The sequence below is a fragment of the Corvus kubaryi genome, unplaced genomic scaffold, assembly GCF_017639235.1.
Source record: "Corvus kubaryi isolate FWS band 111438036 unplaced genomic scaffold, C.kubaryi_AGA036_p1.0 37249, whole genome shotgun sequence".
NCBI lineage: Eukaryota > Metazoa > Chordata > Aves > Passeriformes > Corvidae > Corvus > Corvus kubaryi.
Genome location: NW_024581072.1, coordinates 3,244,347 through 3,261,937, shown reverse-complemented (window position 1 = coordinate 3,261,937; position 17,591 = coordinate 3,244,347). Strand labels below are relative to the sequence as shown.

Below are 17,591 nucleotides of genomic sequence, written 5' to 3'. Positions count from 1 at the left end.
CAAAATGATATAATTTTCAAAATTCCTAGAGACAGAATGAGAGATTGCTTCATTTTGTCACTTTTTTCCCATGTGGAACTGTCCTGTCCAGAGACATTTAGCCTCACTTGTACTGTGCTGTACCTAAAAAATTGTTCAAAATTATTATTTTAAGTTTCTTTCTTTAGATTTCAAAAAGTGTTATTTTTAGGCTAGCTTGAGGCAAAACAAAGTTACAACCATATATGGAAAGGGTCAAGTGATAATGATACAGTAATATCCTTTCTCTTAGGAGCCTGATATTGGGAAAAGTGCTGTTGGAGAGAAACGCAGAGAGGTCTTTGTCAAAAAAATGTTAAGTTGGGCAAACCCCAATTATTCTGAAAATTCCAAGATTGCAAATACCAGAACTCAGAGAGTTTCCAAATATTTAATGCATTGTGAAGGACAACAGAGTGGGCAAGCTTACTTTAGTACTGAAGCAGATGGCACACGCATTTTAGGAGGTCGCTAGACAAGATAACTCTTGTTTCTAACAATTAGACAGTAAAATGGATGAAAGGATGAATTTGAGAGACTTGAGTTTAAGTCACTTGATTTTTAATGAAGAAATACTGCAAGGCTAAAATTAAATTAACAGAAGCAGTGAAGTCTTCTATTCTGTAGAGCACAAGACCAAGGAAACACACCGTCTTTCTGACCAGTGTGCAAAATTCGTTATGCAGTAAGGCATCCCCTTTCTTCTAAGAGCTACTTTAGCAAAGGGAAAGGGATGCAAGTGGTTGACAAGACATTCCATAATAAAGAAGCAAGAAACAGGATTTTAGTAAGACTGAAATTACCCTCTTTAGAGTTCAGAATATCACAACTACTATCACCGAGTCTAAGTCCCTGGTAACAGCCAGTAGTTTTAAGAATCTATGACCAATTTAACACCACAGAAGTCAGATGCGAGATGCTTCCCTTTCTATTCCACCCTCACCTAAGTTTTGACATTTCATTTACATAATTTTTATGTTTCCTTCTTACTTTTAAAGAGCAGGAAAAAACTTTTTGCACTGGGATAAAAGACAATGCTGGAACCTGGCCCTCTCTAGTTGTGCTTGTGCACTGCACCCCCCCTGCACCTCTCCGCAAGCCAGCAACATAGTCTTTTTGTGGCCTTGAAACTCCCATCTCAGATTCTTACTGCATGCCTGCTCATGCTCTTCCTTGGCTGAGAAATAGACACATATCCTCATCCCTTAGCTCGTAGGCCAGCTGAATACAGTTCCTGCAAGTCATGGCCTTGTGCCCAACCTGTTATCTTCACTGCTTAGTAACCATTAAACATTACCTATCACCTTTGTCAAGAGGAGGAGATAGATGTTTATTTGTCATTTGGATAGCTCTGCACTTATACAAAGATCTAAGATAACTGAGAGGGAACTTGGTCACTTATATACTTCAAAAGAATGAAGTAGACTTTCAACAGAAAAGTCTATCTTTGTCCTGCTGGTCTGCCTACATTTTACAGTCTTTGGTTTACGCAAAAGCAACAAATCTTGTGATCTGAATGTGCTGGCATGTAGGAACAGAACTCTGACCTCCAGCCATCCCATCCTATGCACTGAGTAGAACAGTACTTATTCCAGCCTGCAAAGTGCACAGATCTCAAGCGAGACGGAAATTCTATTCATACACCTTGAATATGTAAAATCAAAACCTAATGCTACATGAGGATGCATAAACCAGATCAAATCTCAGATGAAAAGCAGCTTCAAAGGTCAGAGATGTGCTAGCCTGAACTCAGCACAATTTTTGGATCAGTGCTAGTTAATTAATAATCTTATGCATTATTTAAACTCAAATCCTCAGCTAGTGCTACATATATATCCAGCTTTACAAAAAGATAGAAGTGACAACACACTACCAAACAGGAAGCTTAAGATTCCATAACTACCCATTCTTACCTTGAGGAATATTTAGCTAATAATTATCCTTTACACAAATAGAGAAATGTCTGTCTGAAGATTTTCATTCATTCCAATGGGCAAAAACAGAGCTGGTACATTCCTGTCAAAAAGCTATTCAGGTAAGAGATTTGTCTCCCTTCCTGTGCCTCTGAATTCAGGTTAATTTTTTCTTTACCTGTTCTCAAAGGTGCAGAACTGCCTCTTTTGGCTTACTTTGCTCGTGATGGTTTTTTTTGGTTTCTCATTATGTTGTTGTTCGTAAATATTGCTAATAAGGTAGACACTGGGCAAAAGTTTGTAAAGCATGCAGTCAGCTGTAAATGGTACAGCAATTATCTTTCCTGCAACCCTCGTCCAAGAGTTCAACCATTTGGCTGGTTTTTAATTCTATTTTTAAAAATGGCATATACTAGGCTTATCTGTTTCTCAAAGTACTACATTGATACTGAAACTGAGAGCATTTTCTCAGTGCTTAAGTACAAGAGAGTGTTTCCAAAATACTGTCCTTATTGCATGTAGTAAACACAAGATGCCACAGAAGACAACAGGAAAAACCATGAGAATGGACTATCAATTTGGTTTTCTCTATGACAGCTTAGTATGGCTAAACAATGTCCAGCAAAACCACACGGCAGAAAGCAGAGCTCAGTATTTAACTTTGTGAATGATGACCCGGTCTTGAAAAGCTATCTTGAAAGACTTTTTTTTTTAATAACAGACTTTCACTTTGAAACAGTTACTTTTCCAAAAGCAAGAAATCTGATTTTTAGGAATGTTTTTTTGACTCCACAGGAAATGCCTTTTCAGTGGTCATGTCCTAAGACTCTCCAGAAGAATAATGCTGTCTTGCCTTCAAATGCATGTCAATAGTTAGAACAGCATGTTCTGGAATCCTTGAACAAAACCCGTCTCTTGAGAACAAGTGAAACTACTTGATCATTTAATTGCATATATGATCATTTCCAAAGATGATCTGATGGGCCAGCCTTAACAACAGGTGCTGGCTGACTGTGTGAGTTCCACTGTCGCCTGCTCATCAGCTCTGGGATTGCTACCTGCCAGTGACTGTCACCTTACTCACTGGGATATGGAACTGAGAATCCTTGGGAAAACAAGATTTGAATCATAGCTGGTGGTGAATGCAAGCATTTAAAAAAGAGCCTAACTTGCCTGGAAAATCCTAGACCAATTTACAGTTGGGAATAAAAATTATCAGTTGGGGATTTTATTAGAAATACACAAATCTAAAAGACTCTCAGAATAAATCTCTCCTTTCTATAGCAGTTTTAATCTGCAGAGGACTTGATCTGGCTTTCCTGACTTAGTAGAGACCACTAAGCTGGAATGCAGTTTCCTCTTACACTTCTGAATTAGCGTAAAACTGAAATGCAACAAAGTGCTTTGAAGCGACAATATTTTGCCCAAATATAGTGAAAAAACTAACCAAGTCTATCAAGTTTCACATAATTTTCCTAAAAGGCATTGCCATGTTCTGTACCTATAGTCTGACAGCTTGCTAGGTCAGTGTATAAATAAATGGTTTTGGTTGCTGGCACCTTGCTTAAGTCTGCTTGCAAGTACATCTTAGTCCTGAAGATGAAAATACAACAGCTAATGCAAAACAGGGAGAAACATTCATCTTACTTGTTCTGTTTTAGCACTTGATCACTTCTAAAACATTTAGGTTATGCTGACATATCTAAGCAACCCTGCAGAACAAAAGCAGATAAATAAATCAAAGCAGTACATGCCAAAGCAGTATTGTCTTACATTACATGCAGCTCAGGGGATTTATTTCAGACTAGTCAGTTCTCACAAACTAAATGTACTCCCCACATCTGTTCAAATATGTCCAAAGCACCAATTGCTGGCTTAGGTTTTTATGCTATCATAAAGGGTCAGAGTGCACTGGGGCATAGTTTCTAGGTACTTTCCTCTGAAAAAAAATCTGGTTTGCAAGAATAACACACCTCTGTACATTGAATCTATGCACCATGAGGCTGAACAAGGAGATTTTTCAAAATTGTGCCATTGCTCAAAACCAGAACAGTAACATAGTCATAGCCATTAGAGCCAAGAAAGGTTTCTAATATGAAAGATGAGCAACATGAACAGTTTAACTCAACACCTGTGCTTCCAATCAAATGTTTAACTAAACTGATGTCTCTCACGTTTTTCTGTGAGTTATGCAACAATAAATACAAAACCGACCCTAACCACATTCGTTTTTCATAGTTCAAACATGGAGAAAACAGTGAACATCACTTGGCTCAAAGTTTTTAAATGGCTCTATCCCAACTTACACTTGAAGTCAGTATTTCAGCAAGCGAGCAATTATAGTATAGAGTTATGATACTGTCTGACTTCTGTTCTAAACAAAGAATTTAAAATATATCCTTAGCACGGGAGACAGGCTCACCCTCGCTGCTCCCTCCTGGGCTTTCTAGAGACACAGCTTGAGATTTTTTGGTGGACAATCAGGATGGGGAGGCAAAATGATGGAAAAAAAAAAGTTTTGGGGGGCTGTGCTGTTTCACAAAGAACAACTCATCCATTAGAATGGTCATACATGCAGCAGCAGAAACTGCCTGCCAAAGAATCCGCAAAGAGAAATCCCACATGAACATACTGTGATAAACATTTCTGACCCTGCTGAAAGATTTTGTCAGGTCACAGGCATGATGAAAAGACAGGAAGAAAGGCCAGTTGGAAAGTCAGCAGTTTGTTTGGCTTGAATGGTTCTTTCCCTTGTTCCTTTTTTTCACAAAAAAATGTGAGTCAATGCATTTAACCTGAAAGAATGAGTTGTTCAGACAAGGTTCTGCTCAATTGTTTTTGGTCATATGGTCAAGGGAAACTTGAAAAAACTTCACTGTGAAGATTCCAAACACAAAAGTACAATTAAAAATAACCAAGACCACTTTCCATTCTAATTACATGAATGTTAAACATATACATGACTGTGCACACAAGTAAACTTTCACTTGTTTTAAACAGTTCTTCCAATACCAAAGTCAAATACAATGAACTAACATGTTTTGTGTTATGTGCTGCTTCATCTGTACAGCCCTGCTAAGAACAGCCCTTTCACCAAATGATGACTTGAATAAAATGCAAATATTATGTTCTGTGGAGCTCTGGAGGAAGAAAGGGAGAGTGAAATAGTAGTTTTCCATTTGATAGTACGGCCTAAGCTGAAAATGGGTCATTTGGTGAACCAGTAAAGGAATCCACTTACTGACACCGCTAGGGCTCCTGCATATTTCTCAGGTATTACCACTTTGGAAGGATGGTGGTGTATGTCAGTGCCGGAATCAGAAGGCTGGAGTTGGCTCATGGGCACAGCAGCAGACAGATCTCGCCACCATTTTGTCTTTGGAGATGGCAAGAACATTGGAAGCTCCAAGCTCTGCTAGGCTGCACAAGCATACAGGGGATAGCACATATCTGTGATGGAATCCCATTTCCTTCAGGTGAAGCAATGAGTTAGCTGACAATTATTTGGTTATACAGCTGAAAAATGCATTGCTGATAACAATGTCCCTTCCCTTACTTGGTGTGGCTTTACGGTATTCTAAAAGCAACAAGGAAACTTTAAATATTAACAGTTTCTGGATACCAATATAGGTTGAGAGCTGAGTGCATTGCAGCTACCATGTTCATTTGACATGGAATCTGAATGCATATATAGTAGAATAGACAGTTACTTACAGGAAGGAAACCTTTATTTTCAGGAAAAAAAAATAATTGAAGAAAATTACTTCCTGTCAGCTTGAACACAGAAGATACATACTTTACTGTGCTAGATTTTTTTTTTTTGGGGGGGGAGGCGGAGGATTGGTTGTTTTTTTACAAAAAGCTATTATTCTGATTATCCAGTAAGGCAGTATAGCTAATAGATACATATAACTAAACTATCATTCAAACACAAGATCTCTTAATAAATTTCCAAAGAAATTATGTTTCAATCATGTATTAAAAGTCACTATTATCCCTCAGGGAGTTGCACAAACAATACACACATCTGAATTGCAATGGGGTTTTTTTTTTTTTTGGTAAATACCAAATTACTTCCAGGTAAATTGTATGAGATTAGAGAGGGGCAGACAGCAACTATGCAATTAAATATATGAGCCTAGTGTACAGAAGCTGATGCAATCTTTTTTATGTAGCCTATAAAAAGCACTCATTGGATATTGAACTGCCCACCAGCTTTTAAGTATGTAGAGCAAGGGCACAGTACTTATTTCCTGGCTGGCTGAATTCACTCGGCTGTAAGAAGTGAGTGGCATTTGAATAAGGACTTGCTGTCCTCATGCACAAATTTCTCATTCTCCAAACTAATTTAGGTAAGACAGGAAGTACTGAGCTTTTGCCTTTTAAAAACGAGTGTCTTTATTACATTTGCTAGTATTCTGTATTTGGTAAACTTCATTCATAAGCTCTCAAATACTTCTCTTGGTGTTGCAACTTCATTTATCTTTTCTGTCACCTTTGCATTCTAACAAAGACTAGATCCAACCTACTTCCTGTACAAGCAGATCTCAGCTAGCATAACTGTGCAGTACATTAGGGTCTAAAGTAAACTTAGCACTGAAAAAAAAAAAACATTGATCTTTCTAAATAATTACATTAAATTGTAATTAGCGTTCCCTTATGATGAAAATAAACCTTACTTACAAACACAAAGAAATGTATGTAACAAGCACAATGGGAACTAAAAATGGGTTTATTTAATTGGGATGGATAAAAATCTACTGATTTTGTAGAATGTATTTAGACTATTATGCAGGTCCTTTTAAACCTGGACAATCAGTCCACACATTTCTAACAAGAATCTCTACTGTGCCTTTTACAAATTTATAAATTACCTATAACACCTAAACATCCTGCTTTGAATTGCGGTTAAACCTCGCATAGCCTTAGAACTCATACTGTATCATTTATCTGTATGCTGTATCATGATATCTGAGAACTCGCTTAAGAGTTCTGAACTAGTTACAGATATGTATCTTATTATTTTCAATCTGGTGGCAAAACATAATTATTAAAATCTTGAAAACTACTTCTAAGCAGGATAGACAAAAGACTTTCTAATAAGCCACCCTCTATTTGGACCGCTCCAGATCAAAAGCATACAGGCTATTGATAATCTATTTTTTTGGTTTTCAATTATGCTTCCAGTCAGACTCATAAACACTTTGCTTTTTCTAAACTTGGAATTCTACACCTTAACAGGCTGTTACCAAAAATTAACAAATCAAAATATTCTTCTTAACAACAAAAAAATACATTAAATTTACACAGAGAATGATGACTTCTGTCACTACCATCTAAACTACGTATTAATTGTTAAAACCATTAAAATTTACCAACAGAATACTGTGCCAGTAAGTGTACTTCAAGTTTTATGAAACTGATGGGTACAGAGTCTGTCTCTAAACATTGAAAGAGGAAAGAAACAGCTTTTACTTGTAAGTGAAGACAAGCTTTGACATTATTGCAATGTCACTCCTGGCACCAAACAGCTCTGATGTAGAGATCCTGGCTGTTAACGACACTGGGAGAGGCTGAGCCTAGTGACGGTCTGCTTTCCTAGAAGTTCTGCATACAGTTGTACTAGTACATACTATCGTCATCTAGATCAGTATGAGTCACTCCTTATCTCCCACTACTCATATATGGGCATCCTCACGTGGAACTCTCTTCTTTCTTTCCACTGCTAACCAGAAGACAAGATTTCCCATTTGGCATAGTCTGTTTAACATTTTCCACTTGTGTGTTCCTATTTTATTTTTGGAGCTATGTAAGTTAGGGCACTTGCATGTTTTGCCTCTTAGTCATGTTCCCACCTACCCCAAAACTACTTATGAATGCACTAAGCTAATCTCAATTTAATTTGACAACTGAGTAAAAATGCAGAGGTTGAGTTTGGTGAAAACAGTTGTGTCCATTGAGGCAAGAGACATTGAAAGCATCCCCATCAGGGGCATACAAATAATCCCAGTCATCATATAACAGAAAACAAGCAGGAGAACCATACGAAACACTGCTGTGTTTGTTTGGCTGTACACATAATTATTTTTTGTATCTCGTTACTGGGAGAGCAAAGTTGGGTAACTATGGATTTAAACCCGAAAATACTAACATGTAGCACTCTTCTGACATGGTAACATCATGGTGCTTGGTCCATATGTTGCCAATGTGGTGGTATTTGTGAGTAGGTATTTATTACCAGAAGTTGCACATCAAAACAATCTACAATTCAACAAGTTCATGTTATGTAGCAGCTACAAAGAGTCCATCGATGGTTTGTGTGCATATCTTTTATGTAAGACTAAACTGTTGCTCTCCAGAAAACTCTGCTTTACAGGTCCTACCAGCAACATTTTCCTCCTCTGCATTGACAACAACTGCAGTGACAGATCATTATACCCCATGTGAGTGACAAATCAATGACTACAAGATGTACTCCCTATACAGAAACACTATAACCTACCTCACTAGTGCATGTTTATTTCACACCATCAAGTTCTGCCTCTGCTCACAGAGACCTTTATGATGGAAATCTTTGTCACACAAAGAAATTACTAATTTAATCCCATTTTTCTTTAATAGAACAAACTGGATTCAACTGAAAGTACTCTTTAATGTCTGCAAGAAAGGGCAGATTTATTTCTTAGACTTGAGTGTCACTGGAGCCCCGTGATAGTGTTCTTGTTGGGATGATGCTTCCTTAAAAGCAAAATCAGGTGACAAACTTATAGTGTTAAGAGACTGTGCTAAGAAAACCTTCCTGAATTGCAACCTAACAGAGGTTTTCTTCACTTTGCAGGAACACATAAATGAAGTAAACACTGGGAAAATGGAAAGACCACTTGATGCTACCAGAATGGAAAACAACACCTCATCCTGCTTTCTCATGGAAAGAAAGCCTCACATCAAGATTAACAGGAAAGAAGTCATCCTAGCTAAGCTGAGAAAGAGCTGCTCCTGCACACCACAGAAGCTGAAGAACTTTGTTATGGACTTCTTTCCTGTTTTACGATGGCTTCCCAAGTACCAGTGCAAAGAGTACATTTGGGGGGATGTTATGTCTGGGTTAGTGATTGGGATCATTTTGGTGCCTCAAGCAATTGCATACTCACTGCTGGCAGGTCTGAAGCCCATTTACAGCCTTTACACATCATTCTTTGCCAACATCATCTATTTCTTAATGGGCACATCCCGTCATGTCTCAGTTGGCATTTTCAGCTTGATAAGCTTAATGGTGGGACAAGTTGTGGACCGAGAACTTCTCTTGGCTGGGTTTGACTTGAATGATGATGCCCCACCAGCCCCAGATGATGGCTCTCTGCAGAATGACAGTCTGTCCAACACAACTGCCTTCAACCTTACCATTGTGGGGATAAATGCTGAGTGTGGGAAAGAGTGCTATGCTATCGGCATTGCTACAGCCTTGACATTCGTGGCAGGAGTGTATCAGGTAAGTGGTTGCTGACATCCAGAGGCAAGGTATGAAGTTCCTGAAGCTTTTTTGCATGACCTAAGCTTTGGCTTGACTGTCTTTCAATGAGATACATCATCAGTTCATTTGAATGTACCTAGGACTGTTTTCCCCAGGAAACCTTACTGTAGGCAACTCAGAGACACCATGAGGCTAGCAGTTTTCTTAGCTACTAGCAAACACAGGTAAAACAAGAGTCTTCTGAAAGACCATTGTTTTGATACTCTACTGCTTCTTGGCCTTGTTGCTTTCATGAGACAATGAGCCCCAATACAGATATAGGAAATTCCCAGGTAGCTGTGTACTTCAACAATGAAGAAATAACTCTCTTTCCCTAGATATATTAATAGAGGTGTAGACCTACTCATCTACTTCTACAAGTTCAGAATGTGCAGCTCAGTGTTTTGCTAGGGGTGTTATTTTCTAACAAACTGTCCAAAAGATAATTCAAAGAAAGGACAAGAGGAGAAATCGACTGACTAACCTACTTTTCAGACAATGGCTGTGCTGGACTCCTTGACACTTGTCAACATGCTGCCATCACAAGGATATCAAGAGAACACAGAAGGAAGCATCATGAACATACTTATCTATTAACTCTGTGTGTGTGTGTGCGTGTGTGTGTAAACATACACATATATATATACATATATATATATCAATTAAGGAAGAGCTAGCTATCTTCCTGTTGTAGTAAGGAATTTCAGGTCACATTTATGAACAAAAAAATGCCCTTGTGAAGTTCGATTTTCCAAAACCTTCTAAAGAAGGAGAATCAACTAGTTAAGGACAGAATCCTGGAGTTTGTGAGCTGTTCTGCCACTTCTGGTCTTAGACATGCCATAAAGGCTGTCTGTGCTCCATTTTCCCTCCTGTCCAGAGGGCTAAAATTAAAAGCTGTTTAATACAACAGCTAAAGTAGGGATCTTATTTGCTGTCATTCAAGTTCTGTTTACAAAAAAAAGCCATACATTTTAACTTTATTCACTTTAAGACAGAGAAAAAAGAAAACTGACTGTGGTATAATAGAAGTATTTTGGACCCACTGCTCTTTTGCATGGGAAATAAAAATCAGGCAAGCCACTTCAGATAAATATTTGACTGACCCTGTCTCAAACTCCTCATTCACCTCTTGGGTTTGTAGCATTCCACAACAGTAAAAGGAATCACATGTTTTAAAAGCAGACTGGAAACAATAAAGGATAATTCCTGTTTCAAGACTGAAATAGCCAAAAGCTATTGACCTCCAGCTAGTTCTCCCCCATCTGTACTTAATTATTTGCAGCAATGGTTACAGCTCATGGTTTATTTGTTGTTGTTTTTTTTTTCTTTTTCTGTTTCCTCAGGTTCTAATGGGGATCTTCCGTCTGGGTTTCGTATCTATGTACCTATCTGAATCCGTACTAGATGGCTTTGCAACTGGTGCTTCCTTAACCATTTTAACAGCTCAAGTGAAGTATCTGATTGGAATAAAAATTCCACGTAGCCAAGGGCATGGGATGCTTGTTATTACCTGGATTAACATCTTCCGGAACATTTCTCAGGCTAACCTTTGTGATGTCATCACAAGTGCCATTTGTATCGTGGTGCTGGTCACTGCTAAGGAACTCGGAGATCGGTATAAGCATAAACTGAAATTTCCTCTTCCCACAGAGCTGGTAGTTATTGTTGTGGCAACATTGGTGTCACACTATGGTAAGTTAAATGAAGTGTATGCATCCAGTGTTTCTGGAGCTATTCCAACAGGATTTATCCCTCCAAAGGTACCAGAGTTCAACTTAATGCTCCGAGTTGCTGTAGATGCTTTGCCTCTTGCCATAGTTAGTTTTGTCTTCACTGTATCCCTTTCCGAAATGTTTGCAAAGAAATATGCTTACACCATCCGAGCCAATCAGGAAATGTTTGCTGTGGGGTTCTGCAACATCATTCCTTCTTTCTTCCACTCTTTTGCAACCAGTGCAGCTCTGGCAAAAACACTCGTCAAAACATCTACAGGCTGCCAGACTCAAATCTCTGGAGTAATCAGTGCAATGATGGTTTTGCTGGTGCTGCTCTTCCTGGCACCTCTATTCTACTCCTTGCAGAAGTGTGTCTTGGCTTGTATTATCATTGTCAGCCTTCGGGGAGCCCTGAGGAAGTTCCGAGATGTGCCAGCACGGTACCATGTGAATAAGGTGGACACACTTGTCTGGGTAGTTACCATGTCTGCCTCTGCCTTGGTCAGCACAGAAATAGGGCTGTTGGTTGGCATTGTTTTCTCCATGTTATGCATCATTGTTCGGACCCAGCGGCCACGGACAGCCCTGCTTGGTCAGATCCAAGACACAAGCTTTTATGAGGATGACTTAGAATATGAAAATCTCTCTACTGTTCCAAAGGTCAAAATATTTCGGTTTGAGGCCCCACTTTACTATGCAAATAGAAACTACTTCCTAAAGTCTCTGTACAGATTGACCAATTTAGATCCTAACCTAGAAGCTGCTAGAAGGCAGAAATATGAGAAGAAGGAAAAGCAGCATCTGAAAAAGGGAAATCACAGAACTGCTAATGGACTGGGCATTGGAGAAACCACTATGCAACTAGTTCCTAAGCAAATTGATTTCCAAGCCCTTGTTGTAGATTGCTCTTCCATCTCATTTCTGGACACCACTGGAGTTAATACTTTAAAGGAAATCCTGAAAGACTACAAGAATTTAAACATTTCTGTTCTCCTGGCTTGCTGCAATCCCTCAGTGATAGACTCTCTGAAAAGAGGGGGTTACTTTGGAAGAGATTTTGGATGTATGCAGGAAATGCTATTCTACAGTATACATAATGCTGTGCTGTTTGCAAAAGACCAAAAGCTTTCAGCAGATTGCTCAGTTTAACCCTGCATCTTCGCTGATGATTCGCTACGAAGTGACAGACGGAGAGGGGCAGTTTGCAACATTATCAGACATACTGTTGGCTGTGTAAAGCCATTCCCCCCTAAGAGCTTCACTTTATGTCATATGTCACATAGAGCAGCTACTGGAGAGACAGTCCAGGACAAGCGTGGAACAGGTTAGACTACCATTTTCACTTTAAAATGCAGGCAAAGACAATTTGGGATTGACTTGTCCCTTGTACCATGATCATTGTGACCCAACATGGATATCAGAGGACTGTTGTGGTGGAAGGTCTGCCCAGTATCAGCTTGTTCTCCCAGTGGTTTAATGGCTTGTGTCAAGAAGGCTAAGCCACTTCCATGAAAATGCAATCAATACATCATTCTGGACACATAATGGTTTAAATTCTGGCTTGCAAGGCCCTGCCCCTTCCAAACATTCTAGGTGTACTCCTAAAAAAGTCCCCACTGTTTGCATACAAATAAAATGTACAAAATATTGTGGAATGTAGAATATCGCTCCTCCTTAACCACACAGGCTTAACACTATAACCTGCCACAGGAGAAGAAACTACGATCCATCACAGGTTCCTCTCAAAACAACCATTTCCAAAAACTGCTGGCTTTGGAGTCACAGGAGTCATCTGTTTTATTGGATCAAATCTGTCATAATTAGTTACTGAAGACTGTGATGCCCCTAATTATCCTGGAAGAAATATGACTCTGATGCACAATCTTGTAACTAGTAAGATGATAAACAGGATTAAGAAAAATTAATGGCTTTAACTGGCAGCTACCCAGCTAGTTGTACCATCCTGTAAAATAAGTTGCCTCTGGTGGGCAGATGCAACTCTAATTCAGGGATACATAAGGACCATCAAACATAAAACCTCAGAGCTGTGATGCAGCACATCTTCCTACAAATGCCTGCCTGGGTTCAAAGAAAAACAGGAGAAAATAGGGTAGGGTGGGAAGGTAAATCTGTGAGTTTTCTTGAAGGGGATTGATGGATCAGTCAGAACTGCCTGGCTGGTCTTCTCTGATGCAATGCTAATGAAGTATTACAAGTAACATACATGGGTCAAGTAAACAGAGCAATGCTTTGTAACTTGTGTATCCCTCTATGTTGAAGAACTTTCATCACTGTACATACTACACACATTGTGGGGGTTTTGTTTGTTTTGTTTGGCATTTTTTTCCTATCATATTAATCTTTGATTTGAGGTCTACTAGACCATGTCTTCTAGGGCTGGTTACTTTCTATAATAATTTGCATTAACTGCTGTTCATTATGCTTTATGTCATGTGATACTCTTCTCATCAGTTGTATTGTTGTATATCTTTACAAATAAGAACAGAGTTGGATTTTGATTGTAACACAATTCGTGTTCAGTGTTCAGGCCCATGGCATGGGCAGAATACCCTGTTTCATACTCAAGTTTATAACTACCTTCACAAAAGGTAAGGCAGTTGTGCTCGCTGTCCCTCCTTTTTCATGTCAGGTTCACACAGCATTAAGCATGGAAGGAAATTCCATCACAGCTGTGCCTCTTACAACAGACTCTAAAAACAGGTTCCATATATGCAGAAGCCATTTCTTTGCTGTCCCATTCAAAAAAAAAAAAAAAAAAGTCAACACATCATATGACTTGCTCATTTCAATTTTTTAGGTCACTGAATGAAAGAACAGTCAAACTGAGGTTCTCCAAGTGCCCCAGAGCCTGTGTGTGTCTCAGAAATAAGTATTTTCTTAGAGGAAAAGCAGTGCACTCCCAAAAGACAAAAAGTATCTTCACTGGGACTACAACTAGCACAGTATTAGGTTATTCAGTGCTGACGTTTTCATGCACTCTTTACAAAAGAAGCCTATCAGCTGCACACTGTTAGTACTGCTAAAGCAGTAAAACCTGACAGATACACCTGACACGAGATTAAAGGGTCGACCATTAGCAGTATTTTCCTGTCACAAAGCAATTCACATTATTATTTAAATTGCTTACTTGGTATGATTAGCTTCTTTCTGTTCTACAAGCAAGTGAGCAGGGCCCAAGGACAAAATATTGCTTTGTGCCTGCTTTTGTTTGTAACCCTTCTTTGATCAGGGAATACCTCTTTTAAGGTCCTGTTTGGGCCTAGCAAGGGGAATGGGTTTATAAGAGTTACTGCCAGACAGTATCAATACAGACACTCTTAGGCCATTGTGCTAAGCAAGCTGTCAATGGAAGTCAAATAAAACTTCCTACCAATCAACACTTTCTTTAGCTTTATGGATCAAGCCACCAACATAGAACATAAAGAAAAAAATATGCAAAGATACCCTTAACTCTAGATTAATCTCATTTTAAAAGACATAAAAGAAAGAGAAATCCCAATGGAAGGTGTATCCTTCCAAGAGTCTCTGGAGAACAATGAAGAGGATGAGAAAGTTAGGAGTGGGAAGTCTCTTTTTCACCATATTTATTTTAAGTGTGGTACCAAAGGATACCTAAGCAAAGAAACGACTATGCGTAAGAGAGAAGGTAAACTTTACAACTTATACTATGAAGAAAGAAACTATTGGTCAGAAAAAACCGTAAGAACAATTTCCTGTTTAGGTTTTACTGGCAGAGCTGGCTCATAATCAACTGTGTTGGACAATGTCAAACTCAGCAGGGAAACAGCTTCAGTGCTATGATGTGGGGATGCTGGCAGACTGTGAATTATTTCTATGGAGTATGTAAAAGGTAACTAAAAAAAGCAAGCCTTTTTCTGGTACATTTATGTTTGCTATACTGAGTTATACTAAGATTAAAGATATGAAGATTGAAAATTAACAAAAACTGCTGATTCTCTTCTCTCCTAATCTACCAGAAATTAGCTATCACGTCTTGGAGAGGAGCTGGGGATAGGCTTGTAATTCCAACTAGGTTAATACTAATATTGAAATAAAATCATTATATGCCTTTTAGGAAATGTTATATGCTTCATGTAGATTGACTATATTTTTGTTCACTGTGATGCCTTGTGATTTACCATGTATCATGTATCCGACAGAGCTTAGTACTGCTACATAAGAATGGGAAAGGATTCTTAACTTGTGGACTCTGTGTGTCCCTTGGAACTGGGCAAAGAGCCACAGTCTTCAGCTCAAAGCGTCCTGTCTTGTTGACTAGTGAAGCACAGCCAGAATGTGTGGTCTAGGTGTCAAAATAGCTCTATTTACTGGCACTGGTAACCAACAACCTGGAAACTTTCCAGTCCATGAAAGACACCTTGGGTTCCCCGACAATCATGAACATTCCTGTGTCACAAGACCAAGAGACAAATGCATGCTTTTGGTTGGAAAATAAAAAACAGCTCTCTGAAAACAGTTTGCTTTGTGGTATCCTTTCACAGGTGGTGAAATAATGGGCTAACTCAGAAAAAAGAAAAAGATGAAGAGGGGGGCTTGCTGTACTAGAAAAAGTTAAAATAAAGGAATGCACTTGGTATTGGGGGATTATAAAACATAATGAGAAAGACCATTACAGAAGTGAGGAAGGGAAGGTGGCAGTCTTTTATTTGAGCACATCTAGTTCTTGGGAGAAACATGGTACCTTTTCACAGATGGCACAACTGTGAAGAAAAGCAAGGTCTCTGTTAGACTTCCACAGAGGTGTTATCTCCTGGTCCCCTGTTTTTTCTAAGTACTGTTCTTCAGTCAAGTGCCCATCTCCACATTTCAAGAAATGTTCTCTACTCATCAACCCCATGACATAATACAGTTCCACACTCAGATGGTTGCACTCAAAACCTCTTTACATCCTTCTGGAAATCACTGGTTCAGGAAGAGATTTGCACATGCACAAAATCAAGCATCAGCACTGAACTTCTCTGCTTGGACTTCTGTTCCTGCTCCTGTTGGTTTTTTCAGTCCCAGTGTTTGTCCGCAGGCTCCATGCTCCTTCACCTTCCAAAACTGCTGACACTTAGTCCACTGGTTGTCCTTCCACAACTTAAATGTCTTCTTGTCTTTGACAAATACACATTTTTTTGCAAAATGAGAAGTTCTAGCTTGGTTCTAAACAGCAGCAGTTTCTAATTTCTACTTGTCAAAGCTGGGCTAAAGATTGAGGCTAGAAGGTTAGAATCCTACCTTTGAGACACTGCAGGTTTTTGGGGGACTTCTTGATTGATTGCTATGTTTACATGGTCCTAGAATTTTGCTAGTGTCAAGGATTTTATCCCACTTTAAAAGACTCAGTGCCTCAGTTCCCACAAATGCTGAGCAGAATCCATGACGCAGGATGCATTCCTCCCCCTCAGTCATTTGGAAAGTCCAATTCAACACATGCCACAGCCATGACAGGCTGGCAGAAGGGATTCTTCAGCTCCAAGTGTAGATACAGCTATTTTCTTTCCAAACGTACTCATTGATTTTTCCTAAGTGAATTGGTTACAGAAACCTGAAAGACCCAACCCATCCCCCAGGAGAAATCTCTTAGACAGGGACTCCAGTAGTGGTGAGCAGTGACAGTTGTCTTTGACAGTGGGTCACTCCAAGAGGACATACTCCACAGACCAGTAAGAGAAGGAGACAGACACATGAAAGTGTGTTTACTGGAAACTTCCACAGGGAAAGATGAGAGCAAGGAGCTCTTGTTACCTGTTATACTTACAGATGGACTAACAAAGAGAGGCCACTCTAGGGTACTGATGCAACACTTTACCTGCGTGCAGGACTTCTGACCACCCTCCTAAAAAACTGACATACATAAGCACACTTTAATGAGGAAGAAGAAGTCTGCTCCTAATGCACACTCTGAAACTTCCTACTCCTCTGCTCACATGCCATTTCAGAGTCTGAGCTCTCCTTCCCCGTTGCTTCCCTACAGTGGTAAACTCCCATCCTTCTGTGTCTGGGACAGCAGATGCAACAATGATGTGGATTGTAAATATGCTCAGCTCAGCAACAGTCTGAGCCAGGCAGAACTTTTAAGTGCTATTACAACTTTTCATGGGGTTTTTATGGTTTGTCTTCTCTCACAGACCAATTGCTCCCGCTCTAGGCATCTGGCTATTCGGCTATTCCCACTGGGCATCTTGATATGAGTGTTTTCAAACTGAGTTAAAAGGGACTTGAAAGGCAATGAATTCCATGTGTCCTCCTAAAGTCTGACATGTCTTTCCCTAAAACCAAAAATGCCATTTTGTATATGAAACCTTTTGGAACAGGATATTAACTGGTATTACCTGAATTCACCCTGTTTTAGTTCTCACGACCTGTCAATTGATGCAGTACACAGGGGGGTTCGGGATGCAAAAA

The 17,591-nt window shown here is 39.3% G+C and overlaps 2 protein-coding genes across 7 annotated transcripts in view; one reads left to right on the top strand and one right to left on the bottom strand.

The window, feature by feature from the left end:
• SLC26A1 (solute carrier family 26 member 1) overlaps window positions 1-15,654 on the top strand; it is a 37,583-nt gene extending 21,929 nt beyond the window's left edge. For 4 of the 6 annotated variants that reach the window (XM_042023469.1, XM_042023471.1, XM_042023473.1 and 1 more), the window contains exons 4-5: window positions 8,770-9,420; window positions 10,788-15,654. In XM_042023469.1, coding sequence (XP_041879403.1) covers window positions 8,770-9,420; window positions 10,788-12,308 — 2,172 coding nt within the window. In that variant the 3' untranslated portion in view covers window positions 12,309-15,654. Of the gene's footprint in view, window positions 1-1,973; window positions 2,054-8,290; window positions 8,375-8,769; window positions 9,421-10,787 lie in introns of all 6 variants that reach the window. The other 2 variants (XM_042023474.1, XM_042023475.1) reach the window with 2 other exon arrangements.
• Window positions 1-17,591, bottom strand: part of IDUA (alpha-L-iduronidase) — a 51,707-nt gene that overhangs the window by 30,150 nt on the left and 3,966 nt on the right. The gene's annotated exons all lie outside the window — the stretch shown is intronic.